This window comes from Neophocaena asiaeorientalis, unplaced genomic scaffold (assembly GCF_003031525.2).
Source record: "Neophocaena asiaeorientalis asiaeorientalis breed wild unplaced genomic scaffold, Neophocaena_asiaeorientalis_V1.1 scaffold346, whole genome shotgun sequence".
Lineage (NCBI taxonomy): Eukaryota > Metazoa > Chordata > Mammalia > Artiodactyla > Phocoenidae > Neophocaena > Neophocaena asiaeorientalis.
In genome coordinates, this window is record NW_020175400.1 from 2,612,687 (window position 1) to 2,634,327 (window position 21,641).

The 21,641-nt window shown below is 41.0% G+C and overlaps 1 protein-coding gene across 6 annotated transcripts in view; it reads right to left on the minus strand.

The window, feature by feature from the left end:
* Nucleotides 1–21,326, minus strand: part of FANCI (FA complementation group I) — an 87,239-nt gene extending 65,913 nt beyond the window's left edge. The window contains exons 1-3 of one of the 6 annotated variants that reach the window (XM_024766433.1): nucleotides 21,306–21,326; nucleotides 9,059–9,161; nucleotides 3,061–3,133 (exon numbers count right to left, since the gene is read on the minus strand). In XM_024766433.1, coding sequence (XP_024622201.1) covers nucleotides 3,061–3,133; nucleotides 9,059–9,142 — 157 coding nt within the window. In that variant the 5' untranslated portion in view covers nucleotides 9,143–9,161; nucleotides 21,306–21,326. Of the gene's footprint in view, nucleotides 1–3,060; nucleotides 3,134–9,058; nucleotides 9,162–11,951; nucleotides 12,039–21,305 lie in introns of those variants that run through there. The other 5 variants (XM_024766431.1, XM_024766432.1, XM_024766435.1 and 2 more) reach the window with 5 other exon arrangements.
* Nucleotides 21,327–21,641: the final 315 nt, after the last annotated feature.

Consider the following 21,641-nt stretch of genomic DNA (forward strand, 5'->3'; position numbering starts at 1 on the left):
TATTCATAATTGCTCAAAAGTGTAGACAACCTAATTGTCCACCAACTCATGAATGGACAAGTATGATATATTCATATAATGGAATATTATTCACCAATAAAAAGGAATGAAATACTGATACAGGATACAACATGGATGAATCTTAGTAACCTTATGGTAAGTGAAAGCCAGTCACAAAGGACCACATATTGTATGATTCCACTTATATGAAATATCCAGAATAGGCAAACCTATAGACAGAAAGTAGATGAGTGGTTTCTTAGGGCTGACATGGATCAGAAGTTTAGGGAAGCAATAGCTAAGGGATGCAGAGTTTCTCTTAGGGGTAATAAAAATTCTTGAAAATTGTGGTGATAGATGTGCAACTCTGTGAATATACTAAAAGCCACTGAAATGCATTATTTTAAGTGGTGAATTGTACAATGTCAATTATATCTCAACAAAAAATGTACACTTTAAAAGGGTGAATTTTTTAGTATGTGGATTATATCTCAATTTTCTAAAATGTCATCATTAGCTAACTACTGGTTTACACCATTGATTTAACAGGATTAAAATGATTATGAGGTAGTGTCCATATATACTTGGTAATTCATGCTACTTTTAAACTAGGATTTCCAAATCTATGTTTTTATATAAGGTAAAAATAAGGTTATTTACAGAAGTGGGAGCCATGATAATCTGTTCCAGGTATGTCTACCCAAGAAAGAAATTACTCTTATTTCTTCCACTTATTCTTATTACTGTCACTTAGCATGTATTGACAGCTGCTTTTGATCTTTCATTATTTCCTTTTCTCTGATATTTCTACAAAACAGTCATTTAGCAAGTTTCCAATTTTTAACCAATTAAAAAAATTTTTACCTCCTAGAGAAATGGAAATAAAAACAAAAATAAACAAATGGGACCTAATGAAACTTAAAAGCTTTTGCACAGCAAAGGAAACCATAAACAAGACCAACAGACAACCCTCAGAATGGGAGAAAATATTTGCAAATGAAGCAACTGACAAAGGATTAATCTCCAAAAGTTACAAGCAGCTCATGCAGCTCAATAACAAAAAGACACAACCCAATCCAAAAATGGGCAGAAGACCTGAACAGACATTTCTCCAAAGAAGATATACAGATTGCCAACAAACACATGAAAGAATGCTCAACATCATTTATCATTAGAGAAATGCAAATCAAAACTACAATGAGGTATCACCTCACACTGGTCAGAATGGCCATCATCAAAAAATCTACAAACATGGGGCTTCCCTGGTGGCGCAGTGGTTGAGAGCCCGCCTACCGATGCAGGGGATGTGGGTTCGTGCCCCGGTCCGGGAGGATCCCAGATGCCACGGAGCGGCTGCGCCTGTGAGCCATGGCCGCTGAGCCTGCGCGTCCGGAGCCTGTTGCTCCACAATAGGAGAGGCCACAACAGTGAGAGGCCCATGTACAACAAAACAAAACAAAAACAAAAACAAAAACAAACAAACAAAATCTACAAACAATAAATGCTGGAGAGGGTGTGGAGAAAAGGGAACACTCTTGCACTGCTGGTGGGAATGTGAATTAGTACAGCCACTATGGAGAACAGTATGGAGGTTACTTAAAAAACTACAAATAGAACTACCATATGACCCAGCAATCCCACTACTGGGCATATACCCTGAGAAAACCATAATTCAGAAAGAGTCATGTACCAAAATGTTCATTGCAGCTCTATTTACAATAGCCAGGAGATGGAAGCAACCTAAATGTCCATCATCGGATGAATGGGTAAAGATGTGGCACATATATAAAATGGAATATTACTCAGCCATAAAAGAAACGAAATTTGAGTTATTTGTAGTGAGGTGGATGGACCTAGAGTCTGTCATACAGAGTGAAGTAAGTCAGAAAGAGAAAGACAAATACCATATGCTAACACATATATATGGAATCTAAGAAAAAAAAAGTCATGAAGAACCTAGGGGTAAGACAGGAATAAAGACACAGACCTACTAGAGAATGGACTTGAGGATATGGGGAGGGGGAAGGGTAAGCTGTGACAAAGCGAGAGAGTGGCATGGACATATATACACTACCAAACGTAAAACAGATAGCTAGTGGGAAGCAGCCGCATAGCACAGGGAGATCAGCTCAGTTCTTTGTGGCCACCTAGAGGGGTGGGATAGGGAGGGTGGGAGGGAGGGAGATGCAAGAGGGAAGAGATATGGGAACATATGTATAACTGATTCACTTTGTTAGAAAGCAGAAACTAACACACCATTGTAAAGTAATTATACTCCAATAAAGAGTCAAAAAAAAATTTTTTTTTCATGCACAGGAAGATGTGTTTTTGAACCCTTGCAAGGAGAGACACAATTTACTTGAGGGGGTAAGAAAAATAAACCAAGTTAAAATAACCTGCTAAGAGTGTAAAGCAACTTTTAATTTTTGCTTGTAGAATTTTATTCTACTACAATTTATAAAACAACTATGAGTCACAACCAGCAACAATGTAGAACTGGCCCTTGTTCAAGATATGGAATAAAAATATGCCCCACTGGGAATTAAGAATCTCTACATAAGTCACCTAAGATACTCCATTTCATTAAAACTCAGAGCACCCTAGCCTCTTTTGTTAAGCACAGATTAACTATTAAACATTGCTGCTCTCTTCTCCACAATTTTTCTTTTGGCTACACCGCAGGGCATGCGGAACTTCCCCGAGCAGGGACAGAACCCGGGCCCCCTGCAGTGGAAGCACGGAGTCTTAACCACTGGACCACCAGGGAAGTCCTCTTCTCCACAATTTTAAAAGCACAAATAAATCAAAGCGGATTTTATGACGTGCATCCTTTACAGGCTCCAAAACCAGCAATACAATCTCAGGTAGCCACTTCAACCCCCTTTAGCAAAATTATTTAAGTCCACAAGACAGGAGACTGCTGCTTTAGTTGATTCTGTAAAATCCCCAAAACAGAAAAGTCTCAGTGGGGCATCAAACAGTAAGAAAAGTAGCAATATGCACCCAAAGTAAACAAATATACCAATGAATCCAGAGAGATAGAAGTGGCATTATTATTACCTTTGAAGATGGCTCTCAGGAGTGCTCCAGCAGCTTTTCCTTTCACTGCCTGATTCTGAAGGAGATTAGCCAGCTGCAAAGAAAAGAAAAAGCTACAAGTCCCTGGCAACAATTTCCCTACCTGAATGACCTAAACTCCCGGTATGAAAAACACACATCTGTCAAGTTCATATCCTTCAGAGACTCCAGGTATCACAAATAATATATTTATTTACATATAGCAGGGTAGATCTTAACGTGATGCTGGGTTGTCAAGACTGAAATTTATTCATACATTCATTCTACAAACGTTAATTAAGTATTTAATCAGCACTAGGTATCAAGCTATGTTCTTGGGGATATACATTCATTCAGCAAATTCTCTTTGAACATGTTCTTCTTCCTAGGCATTAGGGATACAAGGATGAACATGATAATCTGACTCAGTTTACAGTAGAGCAGGAGGGAAAAGGACGACAAGAAAAAAAAAAATCAGAAAAAAAATTTGTAACAGAAACAAAAGACTGAGACAATAATTGAGGAAAGGGAAGCAACTTCAGCTAGGGTAGTCAGCTTCTCTGAGGTAGGTGACACTTCTTTAGAGACTTGGAGGATGAGAAAGAGCTAGTTATGCAAAGGGAGGAAAGAAGAACACTTCAGATAAAGGTATTGTTATGTGCAAAGGCCCTGAGAGAGCAAAGAGTTTGGCATATTGGATGGCCTGAAAAAAAAAAAAAAGACCAATTTGACTGAAGAGTAGTAAGAAAAGAGTGGCACAAGATGAATTTGGAGAGATGGGCAAGAACCAGATAATAAGAATCTTGTAGGCCATGATAGGAAGCTTAGATTTTCTCTAAATGCAATAGAAGTAACTAACGAGAAAAGAGGAGAGTGATATATAGATTTTTTTTTTTTTAAATCAGTCTTATTCCTTTTGTAGAAAATAGGTTGTGGGAGGGTTTAAGAGTGAAATAGGGACATCTGTTAGGAGATTGTTATCAGTGATCAAATGAGAGATGATAGTGGCCTACAGCAAGGTAATAGCAGGGGAGATGTCCTGAGTTGAACTGTGTTCCCCTCCAAAATTCATGTTTAAGCTCTAACCCCCAGCATCTCAGAATGTGATCTTATTTGGAAATAGGGTCATTGTAGGTGTAATTAGTTAAGCTGAGGTCATATGGGTAGGCCCTAATCCAGTATGACTAATGTCCTTAGAAAAAGGGGAAATTTGGACAGAAACACATACACAGCGAGAATGCTGTGTGAAAGTGAAGGCAGAGACCATGGGTGACACAAGGCAAGGAATGCTAAAGATCGTCAGCAAACCACCAGAAGCTAGGCTAGATGCACGGAACAGATGATCACAGCCCTCAGCAGGAACCAACAATGCCAACACCGTGATCCTGGACTTCTAGTTCCTACAACTTTAAAAATAACTGTCTATTGTTTAAGGTACTCAGTTTGTAGTACTTTGTAAGATGAAGAAAAGTACAGATGGCCCTGAACTTATAACAGTTCAACTTACAATTTTTCAACTTTACAATGGGGCAAAAGTGACAGGCATTCAGTAGATACTGTATTTCAAATTTTTATCTTTTCCTGGGCTAGCAATCAGCTGCAGGATCACAAGGATAAACAACCGATACACCATTCTGTACCCACGCAACCATTCTGTTTTTCACTCTCAGTACAGTATTCAATAAATTACATGAGATGTTCAACACTTTATTGTAAAATGGGCTTTGTGTTAGATGATTTTGCCCAACTGTAGGCTAATGTAAGCATTCTTGGCACGTTTAAGGTAAGGCTAGGCTAAGCTAGGATGTTTGGTAGGTTAGGTGTATTAAATGCATTTCTGACTTAGAATATTTTCAACTTAAAATGGGTTTATTGGGATGTAACCCCATCAAAATTTGGGGAAGATCCGTAGACTGAAGATATATTTGGGAGCTTGATCAGTAGGACTTCGCTATGGTCTGAATGTTTATGTCCCCCCAAAATTCACGTGTTAGAATCCTAATACCCAATGTTATGGTATATGGAGGTGGGGCCTTTGGGAGGTGATTAGGTATGAGGGTGGAACTCCCATGAATGGGATTAGTGCTCTTATAAGAGATCCCACAGAGCCCCCAGGCTGCTTCTACCATATGAGGGTATAATGCGAAGTCTGCAACCCAGAAGAGGGCCCTCACTCGACCACACTGGCACCATCATCTAGGATTTCCAGTGTCCAGAACTATGAGAAATAAATGTTTGTTAGAAGTCACCCAGTCTACCGTATTTTGTTACAGCAGCCTGAATGGACTAAGACAGACTTCCTCAGGCTTTAGACGTGAAATGGGTGTGGTGATGAAGGAAAAGAAGAAATCAAGGAGGACTCAAATTTCTGGCTTAAGCAACTAACTGGGTAGATGGTGGCACCATTTACAGATATGGTGAAAATTTCGGATTAAGCAAGCATCTAAATCATCCAGAGGGCTTGTTAAAACAGAGAACTCCACCTGCAGTTTTTGATTCAGCAGATCTGATGTGGCGCTCAGAACTGTTACTCTTAAGATATCCAAGTGGAGATGTCAAATCGATAACTGAATATGCCAAAGTGGAGCTCAGTGAGAACATGTAAGATCATCCAGGGAGAAAATGTAAAGAAAAAAGAGACACCAATAGAGAGGGATAGATGGAAACTCTATTATTTTTACAACTTTTCTGTAAGTCTAAAATCAATTCAAAATAAAGAGTTAAAAAATTCTTCCTGGATTTAGCATCCACTGATGCTTCCTGCCTGATCCAATCTTTATCATGATGGTTGCCAAATGATGATTTTCTAACTCTGTGGTAAGCAGAGTTATTTATTTATTTATTATCATTTATTATCATTTATTATCAATACAGACTCACAAATTTCTATATTTTTCAGTGGTTCATAATTCATAACTGAACTTGATTATTTCAATGTTCAGATTTGACCAACGGAAGCCCCTTCAAGCTGTCTTTATCAGGTTTGGGGTATCAATGTTATACTTTATAAAAAGCACTTGGAAGTTTTCCTTATATATGCACATTTTTTCTTATGTATTATATATACTCTAAAGCAATTTATGTGGCAACGGGACTATCTCTTACCTCTGATCTCTAAAGATTTGGTAGACGTTTCCTATGAAACTTCTGGGCCTGGTATTTTTGTGTCAAGTAATTGCTTGATAACTCTTTTTTTCTTTTATAGAAATTGATCTGGTTAAGCTTTCCATCTCAAATTGGGTCAATTTAATTAAACTGTATGTTCCTAAGAAATTATCCATTGCATCTACATTTTCAAATTTATTTGTAGTAGATATATAGAGTAGTCTCTTAGTATTTTTTGAGATTTTTCTCTATATGAATAGTTATTTCCCCCATGTCATTTCTTATTTAGTATATCTGTGCTTACTCCATTGTTTTCTTGATTAGTTAATAGTTTTGTCTATTTTTCAAAGAACCAGGATTTTTATGTATTAATTTGATCTACTGTTCTCCACTTTATTAACTTCTACTTTTATTCTAGCAGTCCCTTTTAGATTCCTCTATTCTCTCTAAATCTTTGAATGTAAATTTTCCCACTGCTGGACAGGTCAGTCTTCCTTGTCATGGACTTATGTGTTTTATAATTTTGTACTCTTAAGCACATCTTCTATGGACATTTTTATCAAATGGACTGAATGCATATATTGCTGGAATGCTTATCAAATTTATAGAGGATATAAAATGATGATTAATACAATGGTCAACAGAATCAGGATACAACAAGAAGATCTTGATGGAGTGAAATCAAATTAATCTAAAAAGATAAGTAACAGATTTAAAATAAAAATTTTAATGTGGGTTCTAAGAACTAATTATTGAAGTTCGGAGATGAAGGAAATTTAGCCTATATGCAAAAATGACTTGGGGTTTTTAGTTGCTTGTAAGAGCAATGAGACAGTAATATGATATTGCTGCCAAAAAGTTGACTCTGCATTAATGGAAGAATTAGGGAAATATTAGTGCCCCTCTACTCTAGTGGTAGAACACGTGGAGCCCTGTGTTCGAGGTACAAAACTTGTAAAGGTAATGTTAACAAAACAGAAATGTTCAGAGGACTGTGTTCATGTTGGCGAAGAAACTTAAAATAGGAAGAGCTGAAGGACCTTTTCTAATATTTATTCAGCATCTACTGGATGCCTATTGAGGGTCTATTAGATGTTAGATGCATACAGTATCTCATTTCATCCTCACAAAAACCAAGATAGGAATTCTTTTTGTGATAAGCATGAATCAGAGAAGTAATTCATAGCATCTATCATGGGTTTTGTTCTAGTTCTTATTTTTTACTTATTTTATAGTGTAATGTTAAAGCCGCCTCAAATTCCTTTTGGAAGCAGGTAAGATAAAAATTCTAAGTAAATAAATAAATAGAAAGCAGGTTTCAACCAAATTTTAACTTGTCTATAGGACGATTCAACTCTCAACTCATGCAAAGGCTGTCTTAAAAAGTGCCACAAAAAGCAATTTCTGGATAATTTCAAAGAAAAAAAAATGAGAGCACATCCCTATATCAATTCCCAGTTAGCATAAGGTAACAAAGATTGAGATGCACCTAGCTTCAATGACCACAAAAACTAGCACATAAAAAGTTCCTTAAAAACATAACACTCGGGGCTTCCCTGGTGGCGCAGTGGTTAAGAATCCGCCTGCCAATGCAGGGGACATGGGTTTGATCCCTGGTCCAGGAAGATCCCACATGCTGTGGAGCAACTAAGTCCATGCGCCACAACTACTGAGCCTGTGCTCTAGAGCCTGTGAGCCACAGCTACCAATCCCGCGCGCCTAAAGCCCGTGCCCCGCAACAAGAGAAGCCACCGCAATGAGAAGACCGTGCACCGCAACAAAGAGTAGCCCCCCAGGGCTTCCCTGGTGGCGCAGTGGTTGAGAGTCTGCCTGCTGACGCAGGGGACACAGGTTCGTGCCCCGGTCCGGGAAGATCCCACGTGCCGCGGAGCAGCTAGGCCCGTGAGCCATGGCCGCTGGGCCTGTGCTCCGCAACGGGAGAGGCCACAACGGTGAGAGGCCCGCGTACCGCAAAAACAAAACAAAACAAAAAAGAATAGCCCCTGCTCACCGCAGCTAGAGAAAGCCCATGCGCAGCAACGAAGACCCAATGCAGCCAAAAATAAATAGATATAACATTAAAGAAATTAAAAAAATAATAATAATACTCAAAGTCTTAATTTGTCTATACATATATACTAATGTTTAAGGTTAATTTTAAGGAGGGATTATTTTCCATGTAGGGATCTGAATAAGCTGAGATCATTTATAATGGAATAAGGAGAAGTATATCAGGAGAGAAAGATTAGAAAGCCTAACATAGAAGGTAATTATTGTCCCATTTTATAATCATATACTTATAGTGAAGACACAATGTAAATTGGTTGGTTTTCACTTTTACTAATAATTTCAAAATATCTTACTACTTATGAACTTATCTTCTTTAGGGAAAAACACAAATGAAGCATCAACAGGCAAATCTAATGTCTCACATCAATAACTACAGTCTGGATATTGCTTTCAAATAGGATTGTTCTAAGAACTAAAAAGTGTACTAATTTGCTTATACGGTTGCATAAATGTCATTTAAATATTATACAGTTGTAGGGGTTTCCCTGGTGGTCCAGCAGTTAAGACTTCACGCTCCCACTTCAGGGGATATCAGTTTGATCCCTGGTCAGGGAACTAAGATCCCGCATGCTGCATGTTGCAGCAATCAATCAATAAACAAACAAATAAATACGGTTGTATAAATGTACATAAATGCCCTTAAGTTGTGCATATCTCTTCCTCTCTCCCATTTCTTTGTATCTATGAGTTGTTATCAAATAAATCCTTGTCTCCTAAGGAGAGTGGGGGACAGATGAAGTGGCAGAATTAATTTTTCTAACATGTCCCTTGAATTTGTTATCATGCTTGACATTTGCTTTTGGCAGAACATCCTCCTAATACTCACATCATCTTCTTTCAGGGTTTGAAGAAATTTTTGCAGTCTGTCTGCTGTTTTTTCTGCTGCTAGAGATAAAATTTTCTGGTCCATTGTTGCACATATCAAGAAACTGGAAAGGGAAAATGTCAGAGCTGGATGAAACTTCCAGAAGGAAACAAGTTTGATTTTTTTTTCCCTTCTCTACCTGTTAACTGAGTACTTCATACATATTATAGACTACGTACACAGTGGGTACTCAACAGGCTAAGGATTACCAACTAGTATGAGTAGGTGATTCTTATCCAAACCAAAATAATCTTGAGAATTCCCTGGAATTTCCTTATTAGAAAGTTGTAGTCTAATCAAGCGGTTTCCTAATTCCAAGTCACATTTTTATCATTTTTTTTAAGCATCTACCCAGTATGCTGCCCAGAACAAAGCTATCATTTAACAGTCTAGCAAATATATAATAAATTATTATTGACACATACACAAGAATATTATAACATATAATAAAGTAACACTAGATAAATGAATAAATCAACAGCACTGTAAATGCATTTATACCAATTAAATGGTGTAAAAACAAATGAGAAGTTAACAAGGCTAAGAAATAAATGTGTGCTCAAACATCAAGAAGCCTTCCCAGCAGAGGAAAGCTTAAACTGGAACTTAAAGATTAAATTTAGACAGTCAAGATAACCACATGGTATACATTATTGGGAAGGAGAGTATCATGAACAAAGGCATTCATAAGAGAATCTGAAAAATTTATTTGGGGAAAATGAGTAGTAGAGGGTTCAAGTAGGGGAGTAGTGAGTAGGAAAGCTAGAAAGAAAGGGTGGGACTAAACTGTGCAAGCTCTTAAAAGCCAGGTTAAGGAATTCAGATTTTATTCTGTAAATAATAGATGGCAACAAAAATTTCTGTAGTAAAAGATAATCTGACAAGATTGAAACAGTGTTTGAGGAAACTGAATCTGGCATCAATGTGCAGATTAAAGCAGGGAGGGAGTAAGGAGGAAGAACAGAGGCTAAGAGGCTACTGGGAGCTATTTTAGTGGTAGTGACAAAGGCCTGTCTTAGGGTGGTGACTCTGGGGAGTAGAAAGGAAAGGGTGAAATGGAAGCACATTAGACAGACAGGAGTTAGTGTGTAGCTATGGGAGTATTATGGGAAGGGGGAAATGCACACTGATGGAAAGAAGACCTGCTCCTCCTCCTGCATTTCTTCGTGTTTCCAATCTCCATAAATTGTACCATCATCCACTCAGCTGCTGAAACCAAAAACCTGGACAACATTCTTAACCACTTCACCTTCATCCTCCACATCCACTACCAAGTCCTGATGATGTTACCCCCCTAAAACATCTCTCAAGTCTACTTCTCTCTGAGATCCACTACCTCCACATTACTCCAAAGCCACCATCATCTCTCACCTGAACTACTGCATAGTTTCCTAACTTGTCCCCCACACAGCAGCTAAAATAATGTTTTCGAAACACAAACCAGATTATGTGACTTATCCTCCCTCAATCTCCATCCTCAACTTAAAACTCTTCAGTGGCTTTCCATTACTCTCGTATCAGTCCAAAATCCTGAATTCAGGATAAAAAGGTCTGGTCCACGCTAACTCCCCTTCCTCACTCTATTCTCCAGGCATACTGAATTGTTTTCAGTCCTTCAAACCCCCAAGTTCCTCTCGCCACAGACCCTTACACATGATTTTCTGTCTGGAACTTATACAAATACCCCCCCTTTCATCTGCTGCTTGCCAATCTTTTATTGCTAATTCCTATAAATTCTTCAGATCTCAGCTCAATCCACACTTCCTTAGAAGCTCAGTCTAGATTAAACACTCCCCTATTACATTCTTTCAAGGCAACTGTAATCTCTCTCACCATCACCACACTTTTAACATTACATTTGTAATTATTAGCTTAAGAACTACACCTCCCACTCCACTTCAAACTCCAGGAGTGCAGGGAAACCTGTCTGGTTTTGTTTAACACTGAACCTCCAGTACTTAGCACAGTATCTAGCTCATAAAAGGTGCCCAGTAAATATCTGCTGAACAAATGAATGACTGAATCCCTACAATGGGCAAGACCCTGGGCCCAGCTCTTTACACTCATTAATTTGATCCTCACACCAACCTTATGAGGTCTGTGTTATTACTCCCAATTTAGATAAAGATCTTTTGGGATTCAGAGAGATTAAGGAATTTCCCCAAATCCCCAAAGTTAGAAGGCTAGTAAGGGTAGAAGCAGAACTGAAATCCGAGTCTGTCCAGCTCCGGACCCCAAATCCCATGCTTTTACCTGCTACCCTCTGTTAGGGGCTGGGTGGCAGTAGAGGATGCAAACAAGGTATACCGACTAAAAGAGACGTCCAGCCCTAAGGGGAAGATGCTGAACTCTTTCTATTTCAGCAGGTACACTTGCTAAATTCTTCCTAAAACCAGAGAAGAGTAACAGGTAGGTGGCTGCAGATTCTCTGTCAAGAGGCCCTGAGGTTAGTGACGCACCACAGAAGTGAAACGCCGCGGGTCTTGCGCCGGGGCTCCTCAGAGAGCAAGAAGTAAACACCAATGGGGAAACTATAAAATGAGGCAGCTGGTGATGTGCGCTGTGACCGAGCTAAAAAGGCGAAACAGGTTTAGAGAAATTTCTCAGACGTAGGAGCTAAGCGCTGATGGAGAGGAAGAATTTAACAAGAGGGCCGAGAGTGTAGCACGCCCGGGGAGCAGGGAGGGCCAACCAACGCGGAGGGAGACAGCAGGGCACATCGACCCTTCCAAACCAAGGAAAACGCCAGAACGTCACAATGGAAGTGGGGTCCTCCTGTCCTCCCACACCCGCTACCTCCCCGGGTCTGAGTCCCACCGCCCCTGCAACGCGCGAAGGCCCTCCGGACAGTCACCTCAGCCTCACCTCCTCCAAAAGCTTCCAAAAAGTCCGCTCAACCCAACGCCGCCGAACTTCCGTTACCGGGAGCAGCAGCTCCCGCCTCCCGCGGCTCACTTCCGCCGCCCGGGAGCACGCGCATGGGGCGTACCATTAAGGCAGAAGGGAGGGGGAAACTCCTGGGACGATCCCACTCACTGTGGGGGGGGGGGCAGCCTTAGAACTCCAATTCGGGACCGCAGAGTGAGCCAGGGCAGTGTGGCCTGGGTGTGGCCACCACGGTGCCTTGACCAGTTAAGGCCTTCTTGTGTACTGTTGGGGAAAGGGTCAGTGAGAAAGGGGATGAATCTAGTGATAGCTGTAGAGGTCTTTGCATTGGAAGTGCCTGGAAGGCGCAGGAAGGTGTTCTACTCCTTGTGCCAGTGGAGGTGTAACTCCTGTAAAGGAAAAAAGGGTTGCCTGCCATTCCATTTCTATAGGTATCAAGGCTGTAGCAACTGCAGTCGTTGGCCTCAGTGTGCCTGAGGGGAGCTCAGGATGGAGAAAAACAGGAAACATTTTGTGCTTTGGATGTAAGGATCCTTGGATAGTTAAGATGCATATCTAAGGAAAAGTTTCAATGAACCCAGATTCTTGCATCTTCCCATACATAGGAAAGCACTTAAGTCATTAACTTGAAATATCTGTTTTTTTGTGATCAGTAATCTTGATCTTTGATTACATGGATCTCCCCCCGCAAAAGAAACCCCCCGAAAACTTATATATATCCTGGCTCCTCCCTTAACTCGTCAGAGCAGGTCCTCAAAGCTATCTCAGAGGCTGTCTCCTGGGCTATAGTCCTCAGTAAGGTACCTGGATAAAACATAACTCACAACTTTTAGGTTACGCACTTTTCTTTCAGTCGACAGCCCTAAAATGTAAGCCTCATATGGCCAGGGGGCTTATTGCATACAAAATCTCAGCATTTAGCACAAAGCCTGGCAAAGCAGTAAATGCTCAGTAAATATTTGTTAAATGAACAACTGATAATAGAGCAAAGAGAAATGGAGGAGAGGTTCGAGAACCTGTACTACGTTGAATGGGCAGCATGTGCAAAGGGCCTGACAGCAACAAGCAATCCAGCGTCTGACTGGTTCGGGAGGTGCAGGTGCTTCAGGTGGGGGTGGGAAAGCAAGGGCTTGTTAATCTTTTTCACATCAGGAGCAAGAGGGGAACAGCTGAAGTGGAAGGGCGTGATTGTATTCACTTTGTAGAACAGTATTTCTGGCAGGTGAGTGCTGCAGAGGTTATTTAAAAGAGATGGTGGGGATTTCCCTGGTGGTGCAGTGGTTAAGAATCTGCCTGCCAATGCAGGGGACACGGGTTCGATCCCTGGTCCAGGAAGATCCCACATGCTGTGGGGCAACTCAACTCATGCACCACAGCTACTGAGCCTGGGCTCTAGAGCCTGCAATCCACAACTACTGAAGCCCGTGTGCCCTAGAGCCCCGTGCCACAACTACTGAGCCCGTGTGCTGCAACTACTGAAGCCCACGCACCTAGAGCCTATGCTCCACAATAAGAGACGCCCCCACAACAAAGAGTAGCCCCCGCTCGCTGCAACTAGAGAAAGCCCATGCACAGCAATGAAGACCCAATGCAGCCAAAAAAAAAAAAAGATGATGGAGGTGAGGAAAGTTGAAGGCAAGACCCCTTAGGAGGCTCTAAGTTGTCCTGGACATAGGTGGTGGTGGCCCAACCTTGGGGAGAGATGGGAGGGGTTTGAGGAATATTCAGGTTTGAGTGACTGGGTGCACCCTGGTGATACTGCCAGTTGACTGACACACAGGGAAGGATGAAAGTTTGAGTTGATGATGAAGCCTTCAGATTTGGACTTGCCAAATGTGAGACCAAGGGATGGCATGTGAAGGAATGCTAAGATCAGGGGGCATTCAGTCTGGAGCCTGTCTCCCAGTTCCCAGGGGTAGGATGGATCTATTTGGCCAGTTCTGGAAGAAACATAGCTGCTGGAAGAGAATGATGCCTCTCAGGTGCCTAGGTCTGCTACTTGTTTATGACGCTTCTTTTTTTTTTAAATAAATAAATTTATTTATTTTGGGTTGTGTTGGGTCTTCGTTGCTGCACACAGGCCCCTCCAGCTGCAGCAAGTGGAGGCCACTCCCCGCTGCAGCGTGCAGGCCTCTCACTGCGGTGGCCTACCCCGTTGCAGAGCACGGACTCTAGGCAGGCGGGCCTCAGCAGCTGTGGCATGCAGGCTCAGTAGTTGTGGCTCACAGGCTCTAGAGCACAGTCTCAGTAGTTGTGGCACAGGGGCCCAGCTGCTCCACGGCATGAGGGATCCTCCCAGACCAGGGCTTGAACCCGCGTTCCCAGCACTGGCAGGCAAACTCCCAACCACTGTGCCACCAGGGAAGCCTATGACACTACTTAAGTACTTTTTACTTCTACCACGTTTCTGGCCCAATATTAAGCTGTGATATTTGGCTAAAACACAGCAGCGGGGTTGGAAGATTATTCCTGAGAGGAATCCTTTAGCTTGCCAAGGAATCAGATGACTTTACCTCATCTTCTCCCCACAAAACCACCCTTCCAGGCTGCTTCTGGGACTGAGCCAGGCAGCCATGAATTTGTGTAGCTCAAAAGGGCTCATTTGCCTTTTTGAACTTCCATTTTTGCATCCCAGGTGCACTTATTGCATTGCCTGTGTGAGCATCTACCCACTGGCATTGACGATTGCGGCAGGGGGTCTTGCCTCCCCTTGTTGCATGAATGTATCATCTGTATTTTCCATTAGTGCTAATGGGTGTTACATATGCAAAGGAAGAGAACAGACTTAGATTCATAACAATGTTTTTCACCCTGGTGCAGGCTTCCTTACTAAGCAGCAAATCTTACCAATCTGCTTCAACCAACTAGACTCCATGCACTGGTCAGCTAGTGATACACTGATTCTAGAAAACACAGCCAGTTAAAAACAGGTTTACAACACTGGAATCAAATGTTCTTCAGACCTTGTCAGTAGCTCATGTTTGGATAATAATATTATAGCTACTGGTATTTGCAGGAGTCCAGAGAAAAGTACAAATGGAGGCCCCCTATCATTCCCCACTCCATCCTGCAGTGTGAGGAGCTTCATATGCCTGCATGTGGACACTCAGCCTGAAAATCCACACCATGTCTCTCCTCTAAAGCTGCCCTTGGCTACCCTTGACTATGCTGTACACACTAGCAGGTCCACTCTGGGGAGGGTAGACTTAGGAAGGAGCCTATATAGGCCGAGGAACTGAGCTTGGGGATGTTTGGGAAGGTACCCCAAGCATGGTCTAAAGGAGGGCACGTGGGCTTCAGTGCGTTCACACTCCAAGTTTCTTGGACTCCTCATCATCTAGGAAGGGAGCTGTTGAGGCACCCACCCATTTCAAGCACTCCAGTTACCTGGGTTTAAGGGCAGCATTGCTTGAGAGAATAATCAAGGTAGCATGTATAAGGAGCCTAGTGTTTAGGAGCACTTAATAGTGTAGGTCTGGTGATCCGTGTTGATGTTACTATTGCAAAAAGATTACAAGTCACTGAAGTTTCAGATGTTTAGTATTTTTTACCAATAAAGTATTTTTTGAATTAAAAAAAATAGTTGCAGCTCCCTCCGGCAATCCCACTTCAGAGTGTGTATACAAAAGAATTGAAATCAGGTTCTTAATCAGATATCTGTACACCCATATTCAAGGAAGCATTATTCATAATAGTGAAAAGGTGGAGACAACCCAAACATCCATGGGCAGACGAATGGATAAACAGAATGTGGTGTATCCATACAGTGGAATACTATTCAGCCTTAAAAAGGAATGAAATCCCTTCACATGCCACAACATAGATGATACCGAAGGACATTATGTTAAGTGAAATAAGCCAGTCACAAAAAGACAAATACTGTATGATTCCACTCACATGAGGTATCTAAAGGATTCAAACTCCAAGAAACAAAAAGTAGAATGGTGGTTGCCAGGGGCTGGGGAGAAGGTGAATTGGGGAGCTCTTGTTTAATAGGTATAGAGTTTCAGTTTTGTAAGATGAAAAAGTTCTGGATATCTGTTTCTCAACGATGTGAATGTACTTAACGCTACTGAAGTGTATACTTAGAAATGATTAAGATTAAAAAAAAGGTCCTACTACGTGGGCAGGTCACAGGATTGTTAAGAAGAACCATCTGACTCCATCCTGAAGAAATTCTGACTTAGTAGGGTTTAAGGTAGAGGTTTAACAGCTCACCATTTGTAATCCCAGGGTCTGGAAAAATGGCACACAGTGGGTGCTTCAGATATTTGTTAAATGGGTGCAAAATTATGAACACATCCTTAGAAAAATAGGTTTTTAAATTATTTCAATAAAATGTTAAATTTCAAAATGAAAATTTTGACTTAAAACTACATTACTGCTTTTGAAACTTCCTGTGAATCGGCAGTCATTTGAAGATTAAAAGTTCAAAACAACAAAAACAACAACAAACAAACAAACAAAAAGTTTAGTTCCATTACCCTGCTCCGTCTCTTGTTTCTCAGAGGCCTGTCTGGAAGACAGGAAGAGGACTTGGGAAAGGGGAAGCAGGGTGGAAAGTAATCCTTAAAAACTGGCCCCTTGGGGACTTCGCTGGTGGCGCTGTGGTTAAGAATCCACCTGCCAATGCAGGGGACATGGGTTCGATCCCTTGTCAGCAAAGATCCCACATGCCACAGAGCAACTAAGCCCTTGTGCCACAACTACTGAGCCTGCAAACCACAACCACTGAGCCTGCATGCCACAACTACTGAGCCCATGCACCACAACTACTGAAGCCTGTGTGCCTAGAGCCCATGCTCCGCAATGAGAAGCCACCTCAATGTGAAGCACGCACTCTGCAATGAAGAGTAGCCCCCGCTCACCACAACTAGAGAAAGCCCATGCGCAGCAACGAAGACCCAAAGCAGCCAAAAAAACCAAAAAAAAACTGGTCCCTTAAAACTGGTGATATTTGATTCAGGTTTATGGACTATCCAATTGTATTATAACAATGTTCATTTCCTCATTTGGATATTCATACTGTGGTTAATTAAGAGAATGTTTTGTTTTTAGGAAATATATCCTGAAGTATTTAGGAGAAGAGGGGCATCATGTCTGCAACTTACTCTAAAATGGTTTAGAAAAAAAATATGATATGTATATATTGACAGAGAATTGTAAAGCAAATGTGATAAAATGTTAACTTCTAGGTGAAGGGCATATGGGAAGTTTTTGTACTATTTTTGTGGCCTGTAATTCTGAAATTATGACAAAATAAAAAAGTTTTTTGAAAATATCAGGCCAGTTGTGAACCTAGTGATCTGCTCTGGCTTGTAAATAATCAGCAAACTTTGAGCAGCCATCTCTGCCCCTTTGATGACGACAGGTAGATGCCTCTTCTTCATCTTCCACTTCACGTGACCCTCTTCTGCTGTCACCCTAGATGGCTGCAAAACTGAGGTGGATCCTCCATCCTACATGAGGCCTCTTGGTGCTTCTCTTCCCATCTCCCTGACTTCCTCATCTATGTCACCTCAGCCACTTACTCTCCTGGACACAGCCTGAGCAGAATCACTACTCAGACAGCAGCTTCCTCTTTGTCCAGTTTCAATGCTCAATTATTCCCACTTACCTATTCTCTAATTTTTGCTGTCCCTCACTCCTCCTTCATCTTGAATTCAACTTGCCACCTTGTCTGTCCTTCCATCCCACCCATCTGGCAAATCCTAACCCTGTATGAGGCCAGCCATATTCTTTGTTGTGGCTATACCTGGATTGCTTTGGTTGTGCTGGAGGCTTCACGTGACTGTGTTCACGGGGACCCTAAAAGTCATTGTAGAAAACTCTAAAGATAGAGTTACCATATCATCCAGTAATCCCATTCCTGGGCATACATCTGAACAAAACTATACTTCAAAAAGATACATGGGGGGTGCCTTCAAGATGGTGGAGGAGTAAGATGTGGAGATCACCTTCCTCCCTACAAATATATCAAAACTACATCAACATGTGGAACAACTCCCACAGAATACCTACTGAACGCTGGCAAAAGACCTCAGACTTCCTAAAAGACGCCCTCAGGCGACCTACATGCAGAGGCGGGGCCAAATCCAAAGCTGAACCCCAGGAGCTGTGCGAACAAAGAAGAGGAAGGGAAATTTCTCCATAGAGCCTCAGGAGCAGCAGATTAAATCTCTACACTCAACTTGATGTGCCTGCATCTGTGGAATACCTGAATAGACAACGAATCATCCCAAAATTGAGGTGGTGGACTTTGGGAGCAACTGTAGACTTGGGGTTTTCTTTCTGCATTTAATTTATTTCTGGTTTTATGTTTATCTTAGTTTAGTATTTAGAGTTATTATCATTGGTAGATTTGTTTATTGATTTGGTTGCTCTCTTTTTTTATTTTATATACATATATTTTTCCTTTTTCTCTTTTTGTGAGTGTGTATATGTATGCTTCTTTGTGTGATTTTGTCTGTATAGCTTTGCTTTTGCCATTTGTCCTAGGGTTCTGACTGTCCATTTTTTTGGTTTGTTTTTTGTTTTTCGTATAGTTCTTAGCGCTTGTTATCACTGGTGGATTTGTTTTTGGTTTGGTTGGTCTCTTCTTTCTTTCCCTCTTTTTTATTACTTTTTATTTTTAATAATTTTTTTCTATTTTAATAACTTTATTTTATTTATTTATTTATTTTTCTTTCTTTCTTTCTTTCTTTTTCTCCCTTTTCTTCTGAGCCATGTGGCTGACAGGGTCTTGGTGCTCTGGCTGGGTGTCAGGCCTGAGCCTCTGAGGTGAGAGAACCGAGTTCAGGACATTGGTCCACCAGAGACCTCCCAGCCCCACATAATATCAAATGGCGAAAGCTCTTTCAGGGATCTCCATCTCAATGCTAAGACCCAGCTCCACTCAACGACCAGCAAGCTACAGTGCTGGACACCCTATGCCAAACAACTAGCAAGACAGGAACACAACCCCACCCATTAGCAGAGAGGCTGCCTAAAATCATAATAAGTCCAGAGACATGCCAAAACACACCACTGGCCATGGTCCTGCCCAACAGAAAGACAAGATCAAGCCTCATCCACCAGAACACAGGCACCAAGTCCCTCCACCAGGAAGCCTACAAAGCCCATTGAACCAACCTTACTCACTGGGGACAGACACCAAAAACAACAAGACCTACGAACGTGCAGCCTGCGAAATGGAGACCCCAAACACTGTAAGTTAAGCAAAATGAGAAGACAAATACACAGCAGATGAAGGAGCAAGGTAAAAACCCACCAGAGGTCTACAAGAGACCCACTTCAGACCTAGCGAGACATACAGACTGAAAATGAGGGGATGGAAAAAGATATTCCATGCAAATAGAAATAGCTGGAGTAACAATTCTCATATCAGACAAAATAGACTTTAAAAAAAAGACTATTACAAGAGACAAAGAAGGACACTACATAATGATCAAGGGATCAATCCAAGAAGAAGATATAATAATTGTAAATATATATGCACCCAACATAGGAGCACCTCAATACATAAGGCAAATGGCTAAGAGCCTTAAAAGGGAAAATTGACAGTAACACAATAATAGTAGGGGACTTTAATACCCCATTTTCACCAATGGACAGATCATCCAAAATGAAAATAAATAAGGAAACACAAGCTTTAAATGATACATTAAACAAGATGGACTTAATTGATATTTATGGGACATTCCATCCAAAAACAGCAGATTACACTTCTCAAATGCTCATGGAACATTCTCCAGGATAGGTCATATCTTGGGTCACAAATCAAGCCTTGGTAAATTTAAGAAGTATGAAATTGTATCAAGTATCTTTTCCGACCACAACACTATGAGACTAACATCAATTACAGGAAAAAATCTGTAAAAAAGAGAAACACATGGAGGCTAAACAATATACTACTAAATAACCAAGAGATCAATGAAGAAATCAAAGAGGAAATAAAAAAATACCTGGAAACAAATGACAACGGAAACATGACGATCCAAAACCTATGGGACGCAGCAAAAGCAGTTCTAAGAGGGAAGTTTACAGCAATACAATCCTGCCTCAGGAAACAAGAAACATCTCAAATAAAAAACCTAACCTTACACCAAAAGCAATTAGAGAAAGAAGAACAAAAAAACCCCAAAGTTAGCAGAAGGAAAGAAATCATAAAGATCAGATCAGAAATAAATGAAGGAAAGGATAGCAAAAATCAATAAAACTAAAAGCTGGTGCTTTGAAAAGATAAACAAAATTGATAAACCGTTAGCCAGACTCATCAAGAAAAAAAGGGAGAAGACTCAAATCAAGAGCATTAGAAATGAAAAGGGAGAAGTAACAACTGGCACTGCAGAAATACAAAGGATCATGAGTGTCTTCCCCTAGCACAGGGAGGTCAGCTCTGTGCTTTTTGTCCCCCTAGAGGGATGGGATAGGGAGGGTGGGAGGGAGACACAGAGGGAGGAGATATGGGGATGTATGTATATGTATAGCTGATTCACTTTGTTATAAAGTAAGCCAGACAGAGAAAGACAAATATCATATGATACCACTCATATGTGGCATCTAAAAAAAAAAAAAGACACAGATGAACTTATTTACAAAACAGAAATAGATCCATAGACATAGAAAACAAACTTATGCTTACCAAAGGGGAAAGATGCAGGAGGGATAAATTAGGAGTTTGGAATTAACATATACTCACTGTTATATATAAAATAGATAACCAACAGGGACCTACTGTATAGCACAGGGACCTATACTCAATATTTTGTAATAACCTATAAGGGAAAAGAATCTGAAAAACAATACATATATTATATATATAATATATATAACTGAATCCCTGTGCTATACACCTGAAACTAATACAACATAGTAAATCTACTATACTTCAGTTTGAAAAGAAGAAGTCATTGTAACCAATCTCAAGCCTTCAACACAGCCAATCTTCCCTAGTAAGTTTAACCTTTTTTTTCTTCATGAGAATTATTTCAAACTTTCTTTTATCCTCCTTTACTCACAGCAGGTGAGCTTAACTTTACACCAAACCTTTAAACTCACTGTCATCCGCACAAATTCTTCTCTTTAGCTTTCTGTAGCAATGGGAGAGTGTTTGACCAACCCAGCCAAGGCTGGTACTTCTGCTGGAGCAATGACTCCCTCTCTGTTCCATCTTCTCACCAAGAACCTTACTTACTATCACTTACCCCTCTCTGACCTTAGTCTTTAACCTCTCCCTTTCTGCGGCTTCCTTCCTATAAACACTGCCATAAAAATATACCATAGACTGGATGGTTTAAACAAGAGACACTTATTTTCTCACAGTTCTGGAGGCTGGAAGCACAAGATGTTGTAGTTTTCTAATGACAGGGCCGAAAGTAAGCTCATCACACGAGATGAATTGTGCCGAAACACAGCAGTAGAGGGCTGCTACTCGCTCAGGCAAAACAGCGCCCTCTGTCCTGCTGTGGTAGCTTTTATTTAGGCATTATCTATGTTTACATCTTAAGACTTGTTTTCTTAACATTCCAGAAATGCCAAAGCAGCAACATATGATTTTATTGATTATACAAGCAACAATGGGCTTTCTGGAAGACATGCTGTGCTTCAGCCGTGAGGGCACAAGCAACACAAGGACATCTCCCTGTGTTCCCAGCAT